The sequence below is a fragment of the Rana temporaria genome, chromosome 4 (assembly GCF_905171775.1).
Source record: "Rana temporaria chromosome 4, aRanTem1.1, whole genome shotgun sequence".
Classification (NCBI taxonomy): Eukaryota; Metazoa; Chordata; class Amphibia; order Anura; family Ranidae; genus Rana; species Rana temporaria.
In genome coordinates, this window is record NC_053492.1 from 306,308,759 (window position 1) to 306,328,827 (window position 20,069).

General features: G+C 46.2%; 1 protein-coding gene across 3 annotated transcripts in view; it reads right to left on the reverse strand.

The window, feature by feature from the left end:
• Positions 1–20,069, reverse strand: part of PHACTR2 (phosphatase and actin regulator 2) — a 206,372-nt gene that overhangs the window by 21,833 nt on the left and 164,470 nt on the right. For all 3 annotated transcript variants that reach the window (XM_040350569.1, XM_040350568.1, XM_040350570.1), the window contains one exon: positions 15,345–15,825. In XM_040350569.1, coding sequence (XP_040206503.1) covers positions 15,345–15,825 — 481 coding nt within the window. The remainder of the gene's footprint in view (positions 1–15,344; positions 15,826–20,069) is intronic.

Here is a 20,069-nt window from a genome sequence, read left to right on the forward strand (position 1 = left end):
AAGTGGCATCTGTACAAAGCTGGGCTACACAGGCCTGGTGCCAGAATGCCCAGGAAACTCCCACTGACCTGGTGGAGTGGGTGCATAAAGGTCAGCAAGATGTTCCGCTGGAGAGGTTTTCAATGAAATCTGGCAAATGGTACAACCTTGAACAGAAGGCTTAAAACTAACTGAGAATCTCATTCTGGGATCTGACCCCAATTCTTGAGCGTGGGGTCTGAGTGTGAATATTTTGTTTTCTGTAAGGAAAACCTTTGCTTGGAATGTGTCCAGGACCAGACCCAACTATTCTACATTAAGAGAAGGCTGGAGAGCAGATTTTTGGAAACTGATCACCCAGCAGAAAGCTTTGAGCATCTGAACTGTCCCATGGAAGATTGCAGACAGCTAGAAGGTGAATGAATAATTCTGAAGAAGGTTGTCCAGATAACCTGTGACCTGGATATCCTTAGTTCTTAGAAGGGCCAGAAGAGGTGCTAGAACCTTTGTGAATACTCTAGAAGCAGAGGATAGGCCAAAAGGCAGTATAGCAACCTGTAAATTAGTCTTTTACTGCAAAATGCAGAAAATGCCTATGTGGTGGATAAATGAGAATATGTAGAAAAGCATCTTGTATGTCTACAGATGCCAGGTATTCCCCTCATGTCAGTCAAGCAATAATCAACCCTGAAAATTGCATTAGAAGTTTTGTAAAGATCCCTTCTGTTGGACTAGGCCAAAAAATAATAATAAATAGTGCAATGGAAAAAAAAAGGTACATCTGCGCATTATGCCGCATACACACCATCACTTTATGTGATGAAAAAAACAACGTTTTTAAAAACGTCACTTTAAATGACTGTGTGTGGGGGAAAACGTCGTTTTATGTCTTCTGAAAAACGACAAAAAAAAAATTGAAGCATGCTTCAATTTTATGTGTCGTTTTTCAAAACGTAGTTTTTTACTTCACAGAAATTGACCGTGTGTAGCAAAAAACGACGTTTCAAACGACGTTTTTACACCCGCGCATGCCCAGAAGCTAGTTATGAAGCAAGCTTCAATGGAAAAACGTGGTGAATGTAACCGCGCTTTGCCAGAACATTGTGAGAAAAACGATGGTGTGTAGGCAACTTCGTCTTTGAAAATTAAAGTTTCAAAAACGTCATTTTTTTTCATCACATAAAGTGATGGTGTGTATGCGGCATTAGGGTGGGTCCATAAAATGCCAGAAGTCAAAAAAGCCATGTTGTAGACATTGTTTGCAAAGATCTGCTGCAGAATGTGGTATTTGTTGTTACCATTTTAAATCTATCCAGCTCCTAACTGCAGTCAAAATGTGGTTTATTAGCTTGATAGCAAATTTGGCTGTATTCGACAATGGCAGCCCCAGGAGGTAGTAAACTGGATCGAAAGAGAGTAGAGGGCCAAATAATGATACTAACAGGGTTTTAGTGCTTTCCCAGAAAGAGTGCATCTTGGGGAATTTCCCAGTAGATGTGGTATAGCGGTACCCACAAAGGCATTACATCTCCAAATGCTTTGGGTTTGAATCTCAGCCACAACACTAGCTGCCTGGAGTTTGCACGTTCTCCTTGTGTCTATGTGGGTTTTCTACAGGTACTCTGGTTTCTTCCAAACACATGCTGGTAGGTTAATTGGAGGAATCCTGTTTTAATTGGCTCTAGTATGGAAAGCTCCTTGAGGGCAGGGACTGATGTGAATGTGCAGTATATACAGTGCCTTGAAAAATAATTCATACCCCTTGACATTTCCACATTTTGTCATGTTATACCCAAAAACTTAAATGTATTTTATTTGAGTTTCATGTGATAGACTAACACAAAGTGGCACATAATTGTAAAGTTAAAGAAAAATGATAAATGGTTTTCATTTTTTTTTTTTTTACAATATATGTGAAAAGTGTGGCATGCATTTGTATTCAGCCCCCTTTTCTCGGCTACCCCTAACTAAAATCTAGTGGAACCAATTGTCTTAAAAAAAAATTTACGTCGTTTGCGTTCGGCTTTTTCCGGCGTATAGTTACTCCTGCTATATGAGGCGTAGCTAATGTTAAGTATGGCCGTCGTTCCCGCGCCGAGTTTTTAATTTTTTTCGTCGTTTACCTTCATTTACCGACATCATTTGGAGCATGCGCACTGGAAAACGTCCACGGACGGCGTCAAAAACGTGGGGTCACTACTATTTTGCATAGTACACGCCCCCAACCAGCCCATTTTGAATTAGGTGGGCTTACGCCGGCCCAGCTACACTGCGCCGCCGTAAGTTTCAGCGCAAGTTCTATGTGAATACACAACTTGCTGCTCAAACTTACAGCAGCGTAGTGTATCTGAGATACGCTACGCCCGCCTAAAGATAGGCGAGGCTATCAGAACTCAGCCCGTTGAGTCTGCAAAAGACTTAAGACTGGGGCAGAGGATCACCTTGCAGCAGGACAACGATCCTAAACATACAACCAGAGCTACAATGGAATGGTACTTTAGAACAAAGCATATTCATGTGTTAGAATGGACCAGTCAACATCCAGATCTAATGTCAATACAGAATCTGTGGCAAGACTTGAAAATTGCTGTTCGCAGACGCTCTCCATCCAATCTGACAGAGCTTGAACTATTTTGCAAAGAAGAATGGGCAAAAATGTCACTCTATAGATGTGTAAAGCTGGTAGAGAGACTTGCAGCTGTAATTGCAGCAAAAGGTGATTCTACAAAGTACTCACTCAGGGGGGGCTGAATACAAATGCACGCCACACTTTTCACATATTTATTTGTAAAAAAAAAAAATGTATAATTTTCTTTTTACTTCACAATTATGTGCCACGTTGTGTTGGTCTATCACATAAAATCCCAATAAAATACAACCAAAAACGTAAATGTATTTTATTGAGATTTTATGTGATTGACCAACACAACATGTTTTGACATGTTAAAAGGCATTTTCTGATGGATTTTAAGTCCAGAATAGGATGAATACCCCTCTTGGGCTTTGGTATTGGGAACAGGTTTGAATAGAATCCTCTAAACCAGTCTTGTGGGGGTATTGGCACAACTACTACCTGGGACATATCTGACTGTCCTTGGGAAGATTTTAATTGATTAGAGAGAAGAAAACAGTGAGGGGATAGAAGTTTGAAATGTATTTTGTACACCCTTCGAAACCACTGTTTGGACTAGGGGTGCAACGGATCAAAAAACTCACGGTTCGGATCGTTCCTCGGATCAGGAGTCACGGATCGGATCATTTTTCGGATCAGCAAAAAAAAAAATTGCAGCCTCACTGTGCCTCAAATTGCCGCCTCACTGTGCCCCAAATTGCCGCCTCCCTGTGCCTCAAATTGCCGCCTCCCTGTGCCTCAAATTGCCGCCTCACTGTGCCTCAAATTGCCGCCTCACTGTGCCCCAAATTGCCGCCTCACTGTGCCCCAAATTGCCGCCTCACTGTGCCCCAAATTGCCGCCTCGCCAGGGTGGAAGAAGTGAGAGGGCAGCCAGCAGGGCTGGATTTCTTTTCCCTGCCACCCCAAGGCCAGGTTTTGCAATGCACCCCCTCCCCACCAACCTAACCACCCCCCCGGAGAATAGCAGTTGGATGGCAGGGGTGGCATGGTTAGTTCAAATATTTTTTGTTTCTTCTTTTTTTTTTTATTACATTATCATTTTTTTTTTGTAGCTTGTCGTTTTTACTTTTTTAATTTTTGTATAATTTTCTTATTTTTTATATTATTTTTCTTCTTCTTTACTTTTTAATTACTTATTTTTTTATTAATTGAATTATTGTTTCTTCTTTTTTTTTTACATTTAACTTTATTGCTATCACACAAGAGAAAACAATTCTCTGTGTCATAGCAATTGAAGGTGACAGGTTCTCTTTGTTAACCCTGTCAGCTCCAAAAACAGTCCTCACAGTTGAGATAAGAAGAGCATAGCTTACCCATCTCACTGTGTGCTATTTGCAGCAGGGACAGGAGACTCGGCAGCTGGGGGGAGGAGGAACGAACGGACGGAAGGCAGCTGGGGGGGGAACGGACGGACGGCAGCTGGGGGGAACGGACGGACAACAGCTGGAGAAGGGGGGGAACGGACGGACGGCAGCTGGAGGGGGGGGAACGGACGGACGGCAGCTGGAGGGGGGGGGGGGGGTTTATCAGAGCCAGCAGGGAGAAGTGTGGGGGGAACGGATGGCAGGCAGCAGCACATTGTCTCTGCTAGAAACCAACTGAACTCACCGCCGTCTCCACTCCTTTTTGTACACAGCCCCACCTCCTCCTAAGCCCACGCTGTAATAGACAAAACACATCAGCGCATTGGACACGCATTCTGTCTATCACAGCGTGGTTAGGAGCAGGCGGGGCTGTGTGCAAACAGCGGAGACAATTTCAATGTGTTTTTTTACCGCTTTGCTCTGCAGTCCCGCGGCACGCCACGGATCACGTGTGTGCCGATCCGAAGTCATTGATCCGTGCGGATCACGGATCAATGACGATCCGTTACACCCCTAGTTTGGACTGATCTGGAACATCTGTAACCAGAAAGTGGCAACCCGTAACAGATGTGACCCCCCCCCAAAAGGGCTTTTGGCTAGACTGTGGGTTTTTTGGACCTAGGCTTATGCCAAAAGAAAGGGCTGGACTTAGAAGTCTAAGTAGAGGGATTAGGCGTTATGTGTTTTTATGAGGTAGAGACTGTTAAAGAGTTTTTTTTATCTTCTGCTGTGGGTGTAGACCCTTCCCTCCTGTGACATCTTCAAGGAATTTGTCAAGTTCCTTGCCAAAAAGATAATCTTTTGTATCTTCCTCAGGGGCATCCCCCTGAGGAAGATACAAAATCCCTTGTATCGTCACATGTAGGGGAGGGGATAGGATGGTGTGAAAGGCAGATCAGCTACCATATAGAGGATGAACGTACGATCCCAGCCATTACCCAGCGTTTTTAGGCAGTATGCAGAGCGGTAACCTTAACGCACCCAACCCATGCGAGTACCCAGCATTGGGGTTTTATTTGTCTGCACAATAAACTGTTTTAAAACGATATTATGCCATGGAGTTTCTTTTTACCATTTTCCATGTGAGGAGACAGCACCAGTAAGAAGCTTTGAAACAGACAGCCTGCCTAGAATCCCTAAAGTCATTCATAAACGTGTTTGACCAAACCTAACTGTGAGGTCACACCCTCAGGAGGTGAGCAGCCATTACCTGAGGGTGGGGAGCTTAAGAGTGTGAACACCGCAGTGAGCTGTTTGTCACAACTTTTGGAAGTCACTTAATAAATATCAAAAGAACTTTATATCAAATACATTGGACCGATTTCCCATCTTGAATTAGAATATCACAGTTTTATGCACTACAGCACTTTATGATTCACGTTTGTGCACTATAATTTTATGAATTATCTATTTACTATATCCTACTGTGTGGCACTATATTTATATATTTGATTTATTTGCATGTTTTAGAGAGTAAATAATTTACATTAATATATATTTACAGCGGTGTGTGTAATATATCACAGTGAAATTTACAGATATAATATATTTCATTCATTTTAATTTAGGAAGATTTTGGGTGAGATAGTGCAGCACATTCATTTAATTTAACTAGCTAGTAAGAAAACATACTGACTTTTTGTAAATAAAACCAGGGCTTTTTTTCAGGGGGAACTTGGGGGAACTCAGTTCCACCACCTTTGGCTCAGACCCTTTGGTGCCTGCTCACCACAATCACTTGTAAACACAGAAGTCTGGTTTCTGTGTTAACAAGTGACAGCTCTGCACTCTGTGTGTAACCCCACTGAACTCTGCACTCTGTAATGCAATCCTGGTATTTAATACCCCTTTAATACCCTTCTACTGCTTGTGAAATCTGAACGGGGTCGTGGTTGAGTTCCTGCACCTATTTTCTGAGAAAAAAAGCTCTGAATAAAACACATGAACATATTAGTTGACCTATAGAATGAATAAGCAATTTGTTAATTTTCATTTTTTATTATTCAACTTACAGTTAATAAAATATAAATTTTAACTAATGGTAAATGTTTTATTTAAAGTCAGGAGATTTCCATGTTAAAAATATAGATATAGTATATATATTTTTTATATTACAGGCTCAGGCTGTATTAAGAACAAAGCATTTCATGGGGAATTCCATCTTTCCTATCACTTAAAGTGGTTATAAAGGCAAAAATATTTGTTTGTTTGTTTGTTTTTTACCTTAAAGGGGCTGTAAAGGCAGAAGTTTTTTTTTTATCTTGATGCATTGTATGCATTTAGATAAAAAGCCTTCTGTGTGCAGCAGCCCCCCTCACACTTACCTGAGTATCCTCTCGGTCCAGCGATGTCCACGAGTGTCTCAGTCATCCGAGATTCTCCTTCCTGATTGGCTGAGACACAGCAGACGCACCATTGGCTGCCACTGCTGTAAAAGTCAGCTAGCCAATCATGGGAGATAGGGAGCGGGGCTAGGGCTCCTTGTCTAAATGGACACATGGAGCTGTGACTCAGCTTGGGTGCCCCCATATCAAGCTGCTTGCTGTGGGGGCACTGAGCAGGAGGGAGGGGCGAGGATCACAGAAGAGGGACCCAAGAAGTGGAGCTGTTCTGTGAAAATCCATTGCAACAGAGCAGGTAAGTATAACATGTTTATTATTTTTATAGGAGAAAAAAATGAGCCTTTACAATCGCTTTAAAAGTGAGCCTATTTATGAAATCTGACCTGGGCACATATCTGTAGTATTTACGTATCAGTCTCCAAAGCCCAAAGTCCCGTGTCTTTCTGCTGCTCCGTTCCTCTGTTATCAGCATGATAACTTCTGACAAGCTCTCCGACACAGCAGATAAAAGTAGCTGGAAACTTGTGTTGGGGAGATAAATAAGCAGATAGCTTGACTATTAAAAGCACAGCTCTGCAAGTTTTTTCGTGTCACTGCCTATGTGGAGGAGGGGGTGTGCCTTTCTTCTAATCAGCTCACACAGTGTATGCCCAGACTCCCCTCCCCTCCTGCAACAGTAGCCAGGGCCGGACTGGCCTACCGGGATACCGGGAAAATTCCCGGTAGGCCGCTTGCTTTTCTGCCTGTCAATCAAATACAATCAGCGGCGGCCGTAGCTGCAGCCGCCATCGCCGCCGCCGCGGCCGCCGCTCTTTTCAATTGTGCACGGGTGTCGGCTGCACTGAGTTCCCTGGGGCTGCTTTTGACTAGCTCCAGACTGTCACTGCCGTAGTTAAAAGCAGCCGCAGGCCGGCGGGTTGCGGCCGCCATGCTCCTCGCCGCACTTCCCTTCTGACCTAGCCAATCATTGAGCAGCGCCAGGATCACTGATCATGTGTCTAAGGGGAGGAGCCGAGCAGGAGAAACAAACGTCGGGACGTCACATGTTCCATCTTCCCGCGCGGCGCCAGGACAGCCCACGATGTCTCTGCAGGGTCACGAGTGAGGGGACAGGGAGAGAGCCGCAGAGGAGAAGTGTCGACTTGGAGGCTGGAGCACAAGGTATTTTTCTAATATTAGAGGGGACGGACAGGATAGGACAATTGTGGGGGGGGGGGGGGTTATACAATGTACAGGGAGGGGCGATTCTGTATGAAAAGTTCTCCATCACCTGATCCCAGTACTCCCCTCCCTCATCCCAGTGTCCCCCTGTACTCCCCTCCTTCATCCCAGTGTCCCCCTGTACTCCCCTCCCTCATCCCAGTGTCCCCCCCTGTACTCCCCTCCCTCATCCCAGTGTCCCCCCTGTGCTCCCATCCCGGTGTCCCCCCCGTACTCCCCTCCCTCATCCCAGTGTCCCCCCTGTGCTCCCATCCCAGTGTTCCCCCCGTACTCCCCTCCCCTATCCCAGTGTCCCCACGTACTCCCCTCCCCTATCCCATTGTCTCCCCTGTGCTCCCATCCCAGTGCCCCCCCGTACTACCCTCCCCTATCCCAGTGTCCCCCCCCCGTACTCCCCTCCCTCATCCCAGTGTCCCCCCCGTACTCCCCTCCCTCATCCCAGTGTCCCCCCCGTACTCCCCTCCCCCATCCCAGTGTCCCCCCTGTGCTCCCACCCCAGTGTCCCCCCTGTGCTCCCATCCCAGTGTTCCCCCCGTACTCCCCTCCCCTATCCCAGTGTCCCCACGTACTCCCCTCCCCTATCCCATTGTCTCCCCTGTGCTCCCATCCCAGTGCCCCCCCGTACTACCCTCCCCTATCCCAGTGTCCCCCCCCGTACTCCCCTCCCTCATCCCAGTGTCCCCCCCGTACTCCCCTCCCTCATCCCAGTGTCCCCCCCGTACTCCCCTCCCCCATCCCAGTGTCCCCCCTGTGCTCCCACCCCAGTGTCCCCCCTGTGCTCCCATCCCAGTGTTCCCCCCGTACTCCCCTATCCCAGTGTCCCCCCTGTACTCCCCACACCCATCCCAGTGTCCCCCCTGTGCTCCCATCCCAGTGTTCCCCCCCGCACTCCCCTCCCTCATCCCAGTGTCCCCCCCGTACTCCCCTCCCCCATCCCAGTGTCCCCCCTGTGCTCCCACCCCAGTGTCCCCCCTGTGCTCCCATCCCAGTGTTCCCCCCGTACTCCCCTCCTCTATCCCAGTGTCCCCCCTGTACTCCCCTCACCCATCCCAGTGTCCCCCCTGTGCTCCCATCCCAGTGTTCCCCCCCGCACTCCCCTCCCCTATCCCAGTGTCCCCCCCCGTACTCCCCTCCCCCATCCCAGTGTCCCCCCTGTGCTCCCCTATCCCAGTGTCCCCCCCCGTACTCCCCTCCCCTATCCCAGTGTCCCCCCCATACTCCCCTCCCCTATCCCAGTGTCCCCCCTGTGCTCCCATCCCAGTGTTCCCCCCGTACTCCCCTCCCCTATCCCAGTGTCCCCCCGTACTCCCCTCCCTCATCCCAGTGTCCCCCCTGTGCTCCCATCCCAGTGTTCCCCCCCGTACTCCCCTATCCCAGTGTCCCCCCCTGTACTCCTCTCCCCTATCCCAGTGTCCCCCCGTACTCCCCTCCCTCATCCCAGTGTCCCCCCCGTACTCCCCTCCCCCATCCCAGTGTCCCCCCTGTGCTCCCATCCCAGTGTTCCCCCCCCGTACTCCCCTCCCCTATCCCAGTGTCCCCCCCGTACTCCCCTCCCCCATCCCAGTGTCCCCCTGTGCTCCCATCCCAGTGTCCCATATCTGCACCCCCCTTCTCTCTCTCTCACCTACCTTTGCTGCCCTTGCAGTAAAATTGAAATCTGTATAATAATCTCAGAGAGGACGGGGGGAGGGGCATGTGACTTAGGCTACTTTCACACTGGGGCGTCGCGCCGTCGGCAGTAAAGTGTCGCTATTTTAGCAGCGCTTTACTGTCGTTTTTGCGGCGCTATTAAGCCGCTAGCAGGGCGCCTCAAGACTTTTTTGAGTGTCCTGCCAGCACAATGCTAGCGGTCCAAAAGGATAAAAAAAAACGCCCGCAAAGCGCCGCTGCAGCAGCGCTTTGCTGGCGGTTCAGCGCCGCTGCCCATTGATTTCAATGGGCAGGGGCGCTTTAGAAGCAGTGTATACACCGTTCCTACAGGGCCTCAAAGATGCTTTCGCATTGGAGTGAGAAGAGAGGCTATTTCAGGGCATTTTAAAGGCGCTATTTTGTAGCGCCTGCGAAGTACCTCAGTGTGAAAGTAGTCTAAGACCCCTTTCACACTGAGGCGCTTTGCAGGCGCTATAACGCAAAAAATAGCGTCTGCAGAGTGCCCTGAAAGAGTGGTTCCATTCACTCCAGTGTGAAAGCCCAAGTGCTTTCACACTGGAGTGGTGCGCTGCCAGGACATTAAAAAATTTCCTGCAAGCAGCATCTTTGAGGCGCAGTAGGAGCGGCTCCTAAAGCGCCCCTGCCCATTGAAATCAAAGCGGCGCTTTGCGGCCATTAAAAGCACCCCGCTAGCGGCTGAATAGTGCCGCTAAAAATAGCGGCGCTTTACTGCCGATGCCCCCACCGCCCCAGTGTGACAGAGGCCTTAAAGTCATCATCATGTGCGATTGTGTGTGATGTGCTAAGCAGACAGAGCCGCTGGTGATCCTACTCCCTCTCTCCCCCTGTACAGTGTCAGAGACACTGGCGCAGCATTGGCAGAGGACTGTATCCCTGCACTGCTGCGTGTCCCTGACCATCACAGTGCCACTGCCAGTGAGTGTGACCTGTATGTGTACCACTGCGTGCTTTCACTGTCTGATGTTCCATTCCACTCTGCCTTTCCGCCAGTGCTGTGCCCATGATACACCGCACGATTCCTCTGCATTTATGGGTGCTGATATTGCCGCATTTATGGGTGCTGATATTGCCGCATTTATGGGTGCTGATATTGCCGCATTTATGGGTGCTGATATTGCCGCATTTATGGGTGCTGATATTGCCGCATTTATGGGTGCTGATATTGCCGCATTTATGGGTGCTGATATTGCCGCATTTATGGGTGCTGATATTACTGCATTTATGGGTGCTGATATTACTGCATTTATGGGTGCTGATATTACTGCATTTATGGGTGCTGATATTGCCGCATTTATGGGTGCTGATATTGCCGCATTTATGGGTGCTGATATTGCCGCATTTATGGGTGCTGATATTGCCGCATTTATGGGTGCTGATATTACTGCATTTATGGGTGCTGATATTACTGCATTTATGGGTGCTGATATTACTGCATTTATGGGTGCTGATATTGCCACAATTATGGGTGCTGATATTGCCGCATTTATGGGTGCTGATATTACTGCATTTATGGGTGCTGATATTGCCGCATTTATGGGTGCTGATATTGCCGCATTTATGGGTGCTGATATTACTGCATTTATGGGTGCTGATATTACTGCATTTATGGGTGCTGATATTACTGCATTTATGGGTGCTGATATTGCCACAATTATGGGTGCTGATATTGCCGCATTTATGGGTGCTGATATTGCCGCAATTATGGGTGCTGATATTGCCGCATTTATGGGTGCTGGTAAGGCCATATTTATGGGTGATAAGGCCGCAATTATGGCAGCCCGGCCCCTCTCTGGCTCTCTCATGGATTTCTCTCTTTTTTTTGGGCTGGTATATTAATGCTGTGGGGCTGGTATGAAATTATTTCCAGGGCTGGTTTTCATTCCCAGTCCGGCCCTGACAGTAGCTACATATGGTATCTTGCTCTGAGTTCCGGTGACAGTATGGGCGATTTCCATCTTCTGCCAGATTTAAAAAGTGCCAGACTGAGTGCTTCTCTACTGTTCAGGAGAAGCCTTGTATTTGTATCAATGAATACAAGGCTTTGCCTGATTGGCCAAAGTTGAAATTGTGATGTCATGCACCCGCCTTTCCATCTTAGCCAGCCAGTTTTGTACAGTTGTCTTAACTAATTCTCACACTTTCCTCACCTATAGGACTAATCACACATGCACAGTAAGAACAGGACCAAACAGGAAAATCTCAAATAAAAAGCTGTGTGCTGCTAGGCAACTCCACACACACAAAACATGGCTGGAATAGGAAAGCAGGTAAGTATTTGATGTGGGGATTAAAGGACAATTGTACTAAATGTTCATTCACATTATTTACTTTAAGGCCTCATGGAGTAAAAAAAAAAAAAAAAGCTGCTTTTAGAAGCATTTGGCTTTTTTTTCTGCCTCTAAACACTCTTCCGTGTTAGCCTATGTGTCTATGCACACACACAGGAATTTACAGGCATATGTGAAGAGAAGCGTTTAGATTAAAAAAATAAATAAAAAAAATAACCATTTGCGCGTTCAGAAGAGAAGCGTTTGGGCAGAAAAAATGTGTAAGGTGGATGAACTCTAGGTGCGATTTGCACGCTAATGCAGTATGCGGCTTTTAATGCATTTTTGTTCAGCTGATTTTTTTCCCACCAAGCGAAAAGGCATTTTCAAGGAGCTAAGCAAATGCCCAGTGTGCCTGAGGCCCAAAGGCTACAAAGAAAAAAACTAAGCGCACAAAGTTCCAGGATATGTTATTGTAACACATAGACAAACGTTGTGTAATTAGAATGCTCCAATGCATTCTCAAGAGCCGTGTCTCTGTATGTATGCTCAAAAAACTTCAACAAAAACGATGCCATGGTTAACATAAAACTTAAAGAGGAACTGCAGTCTGCTCACATAATTTGTAAAAAAAACTTCTTTGCCATTCTGAAGCTTCCTTTCAACCACTTTGCATATTATTCTATATATACTGTGATTCTGTACATGCCAAATATGCTGCAGAAATCTCCCTCCGTCAAGTCTGGCTGCAACCATTTTAACTGTGGGCAGCTGAAGCTGCTGCCTGTTCACTTCCTGGATTTACACAGAGGCACACCTCCAGCTCTGCAGCTCTCATTGGCACTCTTATGACTCCCGCCCCCTCCCTTCCTGGCAAACACTCACAAGAGTTAGAGAGAGAGCTGTGCATGATGTCATAGGCCTAGGCTTTTTACCAGACAAGAAACAGGAAGTGGGCTGTATAAGTTATTTACTGGCAAAACAAACAAAGGTTTTACTATCCAAAATTAAAACAACAAGGGCAGAGGATTTAATAGATGGAAAGATGAAAAAAAATTACTGGAGGTCCGCTTTAAGCACCCAATGATTACCCACTGACTAGGTAGAAACCAAGATAATGAAAAAAAAACGATGAAATGTTCCCAGGGGATCTACCCCATTTAAAACACAATGGCCCGGATTCAAAGAGAGCGGGCGCACATTACCCTGCGGTAGCGCATCTCAATGTACGCTACACCGACGTAGCGCAGAGAGGCACGTATGGAATTCACAGAGCACTTGCTCCCAAAACTGTGCTGGGTTTCCTAGGCGTAAGCCAGCGTAGGTGGAAGTGGGCGTGACCCCATGCAAATGAGGCGTGACCCCATGCAAATGATGGGCCAAGCGCCAGACAGATACGTATAACGAACGGCGCATGTCCCGTGGACGCATCCCAGTGCGCATGCTCACAAACACGTCGGAACAACTGCCTAAGATACGCCGGATCACTGCCTACGGCGTGAACGTAACCTACGCCTAGTCATATTCACGGCCAACGTAAACTACGTAAAATACGCCGGCTTGTATTGCTTGGTGCAGCCCTTTGCATGTCTGCTGCCGGGTTACACCTCCTTTATGTGGCTTAAAGCGGGAGTTCACCTGAAATTTTCTTTTTAACCTTAGATTAATGCTCATTTTGTCAAGGGGAATCGGGTAGTTTTTTTAAAATCGAAGCAGTACTTACCGTTTTAGAGAGCGATCTTCTCCGCCGCTTCCGGGTATGGTCTTCGGGACTGGGCGTTCCTATTTGATTGACAGTCTTCCGACGGGCTTCCGATGGTCGCATACATCGCGTCACGAGTAGCCGAAAGAAGCCGAACATCAGTGCGGCTCTATACGGCGCCTGCGCACCGACGTTCGGCTACTTTCGGAAAATCGTGACGCGATGTATGCGACCGTCGGAAGCCTGTCGGAAGACTGTCAATCAAATAGGAACGCCCAGTCCCGCAGCCCATACCCGGAAGCGGCGGAGAAGATCGCTCTCTAAAACGGTAAGTACTGCTTAAATTTTGAAAAAACTACCCGATTCCCCTTGACAAAATGAGCCTCAATCTAAGGTTAAAAATTAACTTTTCGGGTGAACCTCCACTTTAACTTTACGCCAGACGTACAACTTACGAGCACCACTCGTAGCCTGCGTCGGCCACACGTACGTTCGTGAATCGCCGTTTTTTCCTCATTTGCATATTTGAATAGCTGATCAATGTGAGCGCCACCATGCGTCCAGCGTAAATATGCGCCCACTCTACGCCGGCATGGGCAAGTTACGTCGGTGGGATGAAGCCTATTTTTAGGCGTATCTTAGTTTGTGGGTCCGGCGCACAGATACGACGGCGCATATTTGCACTTACGCGGCGTATCTGGAGATACGTCGGCGCAAGTGCTTTGTGATCCCGGGCCAATGTCTCCAAAAATTATGGTATCATCCAGTTGGAGCCTTGGAGTTGTGTTGGCATCTAGACATGTTGTGATGAAAAGGACAGTATGATCATCTGATATAATTTGACCTTATTCAATAAAGTGGGTAAACACCAACTTTGTGAAATAAGAATTCTGTAATACTTTAGTAAATAAACCTTTATGACTCTAGGCTTTATATTAGATTTGGAACAGTAAACACATTCCCTTTTTAGTAACAATCAATGATCTCTTCAAGCAAAACTTGGATCTAAAAACTGGTAATATTTGCAATACACAAGGCTCAATTTACAAGCAACACACCAGGTTAACCGCTTGCTGACCACGCAACGTACATATACGTTGGAAGAATGGCACGACTGCGCAAAGCAACGTATATATACGTTGCTTTAAATTTCGCCCGTCGGCAGCACGCACCCGACCCTGCCCCTAGCGCCGTGACCTTGCCCGCGGGACCCACCGGTGTCCCGCGATCGTGTCACAGAGAGCCAGAATGGGGGGATGCTTGTGTAAAAAAGGCATCTCCCTGTTCTGCCTAGTGACAGGACACTGATAGTCTGCTACCTCTCATCGGGAGCAGAGATCAGTGTCATGTCACAGTAAGCCCAGCCCCCACACAGTTACAATCACTCTCTAGGACACACTTAACCCCTTCCCCGCCCCTACTGGTTAACCCCTTCACTGCCAGTGTAATTTACACAGTAATCAGTGTATTTTTATAGCACTGGTCGCTGTATAAATGACAATGATCCCAAAATAGCGCCAAAAGTGTCCGATGTGTCCACCATAATGGTTGCAGTAACAATAAAAATCACAGATCGCTGCTTTTACTAATAAAAAAAAAAAGAATAATAAAAATGCCATAAAACTATCCCTTATTTTGTAGACTCTATAACTTTTGCGCAAACCAAACGCTTATTGCGATTTTTTCCCCCAAAAATATGTAGAAGATTACGTATCGGCCTAAACTGAGGAAAACTTTTATACATATTTTTGGTGATATTTATTATAGCAAAAAGTAAATATTATTGCTTTTTTTTCAAAATTGACGCTCTATTTTTGCTTATAGCGCAAAATACCACCAAAAGAAAGCTCTATTTGTGGGGGAAAAAAGGACGTCAAGTTTGTTTGGGAGCCACGTCGCATGACCATGCAATTGTCAGTTAAAGCGACAGTGCCGAATCGCAAAAAGTGGCCTGCTCATTTGGCAGCCAAATCCTCCAGGGCTGAAGTGGTTAAGGATCTTTAATTTTATATACGTTAAAAAATAAAAATATTAAAATTATAGTCGGAGGCTAAAATAAAGATCCCAATCTATGTGTTAAAGCTTTGTAAATTGAGCCTTATATATTATATATGCCTATGTAGCTGCCAAATTTTGTATGGTTGAACAGTATACTTTGACTTACCTTTCAGTAATTTCTTCATTCACACCAGTTATATCCAGACTAGTTTTACTGTCACATCTGTTTTCTGGTAACTGCACATTTTCACTAACAGAGTCATCGTTCTGACTTTCTTCCTGCGTTGCATCAGATATATTGCACGTAGTTTTTAAATTATGCTTTACAGCAGGAGAAGTGGACTGTGGCTTCTGCTGTTCAGCAGGAGAGTTTTCTACGGGACTGGTCTCTTGTATTTCAGAGTCCACCTGCTGAGTAGCCGGCTCAGTCCTGTCCCGTTTCTTTAGGCCTGTAGGACTAGCCTGTGACAACATAGGCTGATCCACAGATAAAGATTTGCTGTGTAATTTTTTGGCTCTTGGAGTGGTCGAGATCCCAGCTTTGCTGAATAACTGCTCTTTTGAAGCTTTTGGCCTGGAAGAAGTCGATGCCAGTGTGGAAGATGATGTCTTGGTGGCAGCTGTTTTTCTGTTACTCGAAGAGGCATCTGAAAGGAAAATAAGTGATCAGCATATACATGTATGTGATTCACATTCTGCTTAAAACAAAACACATATTAAATTCAGACAAGCCCAGTGTGTCTAGCTAATTTGACTGGTATGTTGTGGTTATATGCACCATCAGTCACCAGATTCATTTTGTGTTAGGCCTTGTTCACACTGGCATTGGTAACAGGTGTTTAGGGTGCATTTTTGCAACTCCCCAAACGTTTAGTAAAGCAGCCTACAATGACTAATATGGACAGTGGACAGAGCTGGTCACATTCAATAAACATACAACATTTGTGTTGCTGTTCGGCATAAACAATGCTATATGTTGAGTCTGGGAGGCATTGAAGCTGGTCAACTTCTATTCAAGTCTATGGTAACCCGCCATAAATGTGCTTGAAGCGTTTATGGGGAATTGTCTTTATATAAAACTCCATATTCCCATCGCACACGTTCCTGGATAAGCTCTAAAAGTTTGGAGTGCTGCAGCAACAACCAGCTGGGAACTGGTTCAAAAAGTCACAATGGAGATATTTGCCAGCACATTGTGGATCGACAAAGTAGCGTCCAAATGGATTTTATGATTAACCACTTAAGCCCCGGACCATATTGCTGCCTAAAGACCCAAGGGGTTTTTACAGTTCGGGACTGCGTCGCTTTAACAGACAATTGCGCGGTCGTGCGACGTGGCTCCCAAACAAAATTGGCGTCCTTTTTTCCCCAAAAATAGAGCTTTCTTTTGGTGGTATTTGATCACCTCTGCGGTTTTTATTTTTTGCGCTATAAACAAAAATAGAGTGACAATTTTGAAAAAAATTCAATATTTTTTACTTTTTGCTGTAATAAATATCCCCCAAAAACATATATAATTTTTTTTTTCCTCAGTTTAGGCCGATACGTATTCTTCTACCTATTTTTGGTAAAAAAAAAAAATCGCAATAATCGTTTATCGGTTGGTTTGCGCAAAATTTATAGCGTTTACAAAATAGGGGATAGTTTTTTTTTTTTTTTTTTTTACTACTAAATCAGCGATTTTTTTCGTGACTGCGACATTATGGCGGACACTTCGGACAATTTTGACACATTTTTGGGACCATTGTCATTTTCACAGCAAAAATGCATTTAAATTGCATTCTTTATTGTGAAAATGACAGTTGCAGTTTGGGAGTTAAACACAGGGGGCGCTGTAACATTTAGGGATCACTGTGTGTGTGTGTGTTTTTGTTTTTTTTAATCAGTAAAATGGTTTATTGTGCCAAAAATATAAGTACGGTACAGAAATACATGTCGGCATACAAGAAAGTCACAAAATAATATTGTTACAACAAGAATTGTACCTTACGCATGCCAGAACAGAGGCACCAGGAGGTTACCTAAACCAGGTTCCGCCATTAAAGGAGTTTGAACCGTGCCGGGCAGGTGAGGAACCGCCTCTCTCCCCAACACTAACACACACTAGGCCAACGGGCCGAAACTGAAAGTCTGCGTTCCACAGTCTGCTCAAACATTCAGAGTCCTTGCTCAACCTTACATAAATTCTCCTGACCACAGTATAGAATCCTCAAAGATGCATACCTCAATCATGGTCTAGTTTGTATACATTCTCTGACTTACCGTATTTGCCGGTGTATAAGGCGACCGGGCGTATAAGACGACCCCCTAATTTTACAGTTGTTTAAGATTTTTTTGCCTGTACTCGCCGTATAAGACAAACCCCCTTCCAAGGCTTCCGACACTTCATATTTCTTCCTTCTGGAGCCATATTCTTCTTCATTCTTGCTGGAGCTGGAGCTATATTCTTCTTCCTGGAGCCAATCACAGCAAGCAATGTATTCTATTAATGAATACAAAGCCTGCTTGGATTGGCAGAGGCTGTAACATCATCAGCCCACGCCTCTCTGACTCTCAAAGCCAATCCAAGCAGGCTACTGTATGTAGCCTGCTCGGATTGGCAGAGGTTGTTACCCCAATCTGAGCAGGCTCTGTATTCATTTGAATGCATCGCTCACCGGGATTGGCTGAGCGGTATATACTGTATGTAGCCAATGCTACATACAGTATTACTGCACATCCAGCAGGCATCTGAGCAGCTGACCTGGCGTATAAGACGACCCCTGCTTTTTGGCCATTTTTTTTAAGTGTAAAAGGTAGTCTTATACGCAAGCAAATACAGTAGTCATGTATGGTTTAAGATTTAATATTATGTACTCGAGAGGACAATGTCGACTACATCTGCAGCAGCCGAGTCATAACCAATCTCGGAGGAGCTAATCCAGGCGTTTCCAGCCAGGGCTGCCAAATGGAGTTAAATTTCTTGGGGGCATTTCTATGCTGATATGTATAATGTTCTCTCACAATAATAAGGTTTACTTGATCAATCCACTGTTTCTTAGTCGGGACGTGCAGGGACAACCAGAATCTAGCTATCTGTTTTCTTGCTAGGTATAAGAGCCTGATCACTGCAATATTAATAGGTGGAGGGTATACCTCTTCATCCACAGCACCCAGTATGCATACTATGGGGTCCACTGGGACCCTAACTTGGAACACCGAGGAAATAACCTCTGTGACACTCCTCCAGAACCGATGTAGCTTGGGACAGCGCCACATCAGGTGAATAAGCGACCCCTCCTCCCCACATAGCTTGGGACACAAGGAAGAGTCCCGCCTTCCCCACCGAAACAATTGAATAGGTGTACGGTAAACCCTGTGTAGCAGGAACAGGTGAGACAACCTGTGTGACTGCGAGACAGAAGTGAGAGGACCAGCCTGTAAACAAGTTTCCCAGGTCTCGCCATCAATGTCCCCCAGATCTTCTGTCCACCCTCTCCTACAGGGCAGAGTCGCTGAGTTCTGCACAGACGACAATAGGGAGGAGTATACATGGGATATCATCCCCTTTCTCTCCGTGCCAGAGAATACATCCGCTATTAACCTGTGACTGGATAATTGGAGAACTGACACCCGCCCCTGGGTCTGAATGGCGTGCCTGAGTTGCAGATACCTATAGAATTGTTGTCTAGGTAGGCCAAATTCAGTTTGTAATTCTTGAAATGATTTAAGCACATTGTTACTATATATCTGAGCAATATTCTTAATTCCTGCTAGCTTCCAAGCCATAAAACCTTCAAGCCTGAACACTTCCATCAGGTTTAGGTTTTCCCACAGAGGAGTGTCTACAAGAAATCCCGAGACACCCAGGGTGGACCTGACCACAGACCACAGCTTCCTAAGAAGGACCACGGTGGGTGCCGCCTGAGGCAGATGCGGAAAGCCCGCCTCCAAACTAGCCAAGACCGATGCACTCCCTGAACCCATTCGCAATAGAGTATCAATTGAATCACTATCATTGGCCCGCCCCATGCCACACAGATGCTGCAATTGAGAAGCCAAGAAATAAAACTTAGGATTAGGGACAGCAGCTCCTCCCTGATCTTTATCATATTGTAACGTGGACAATCTAATACGGGCCACTTTTTTCTTCCAAATCAGTGATCTAAATAGGGAGTCTATCCGGGTGAACCAGCGGCGAGGTATCCACTGAGGGGAGTTATGCATAATATATAGAAGTTGGGGGCCCAACAATCTTAATTAAATTTATCCTACCGATTACTGATAACGGGAGTTTACACCAGGTATTACAGGTCGTTTGTAAGCGTTGGAAAAGAGGCAGCAGATTCTCCTCCAGATATTTCTGTGGGTTAACGGACACCTGAACCCCCAAGTACTTAAAAGATTCCACCACCTGCAATGACCCCGCCGCCTCCGGTAGAGAGGCGACCGGACCATCCACAGGCAGAATAACGGATTTACCCCAATTTATCGAGAACCCCGACAAGGAGCCAAACCGCTGGATCAATTCCATAGCTGCCGTAAGAGATGTATCCACATCTCCCAGATACAACAAAGTATCGTCTGCGTAGAGGGAAATCTTCTCTATCTGCTCACCTCTCTCAAAACCAGCTATCGCAGGGGAGGACCATATCTGCGCCGCCAGCGGTTCGAGGGCCAGTGCAAAAAGCAGGGGCAATAGAGGACACCCCTGCCTTGTGCCTCTGTACAAAGGAAAGGGGTCCGTAAGGTCCCCATTCACTCTAAGCCTAGCCGTAGGGGCAGCATAAAGCAGCCGTACCCACCTAATAAAACTGTCGCCCAGTCCAAAGCGTCCCAGGACCTCCCATAAATAGGCCATTCGACGCTGTCAAAGGCTTTGGCAGCGTCTAATGACAGGATCGCCCTCTGG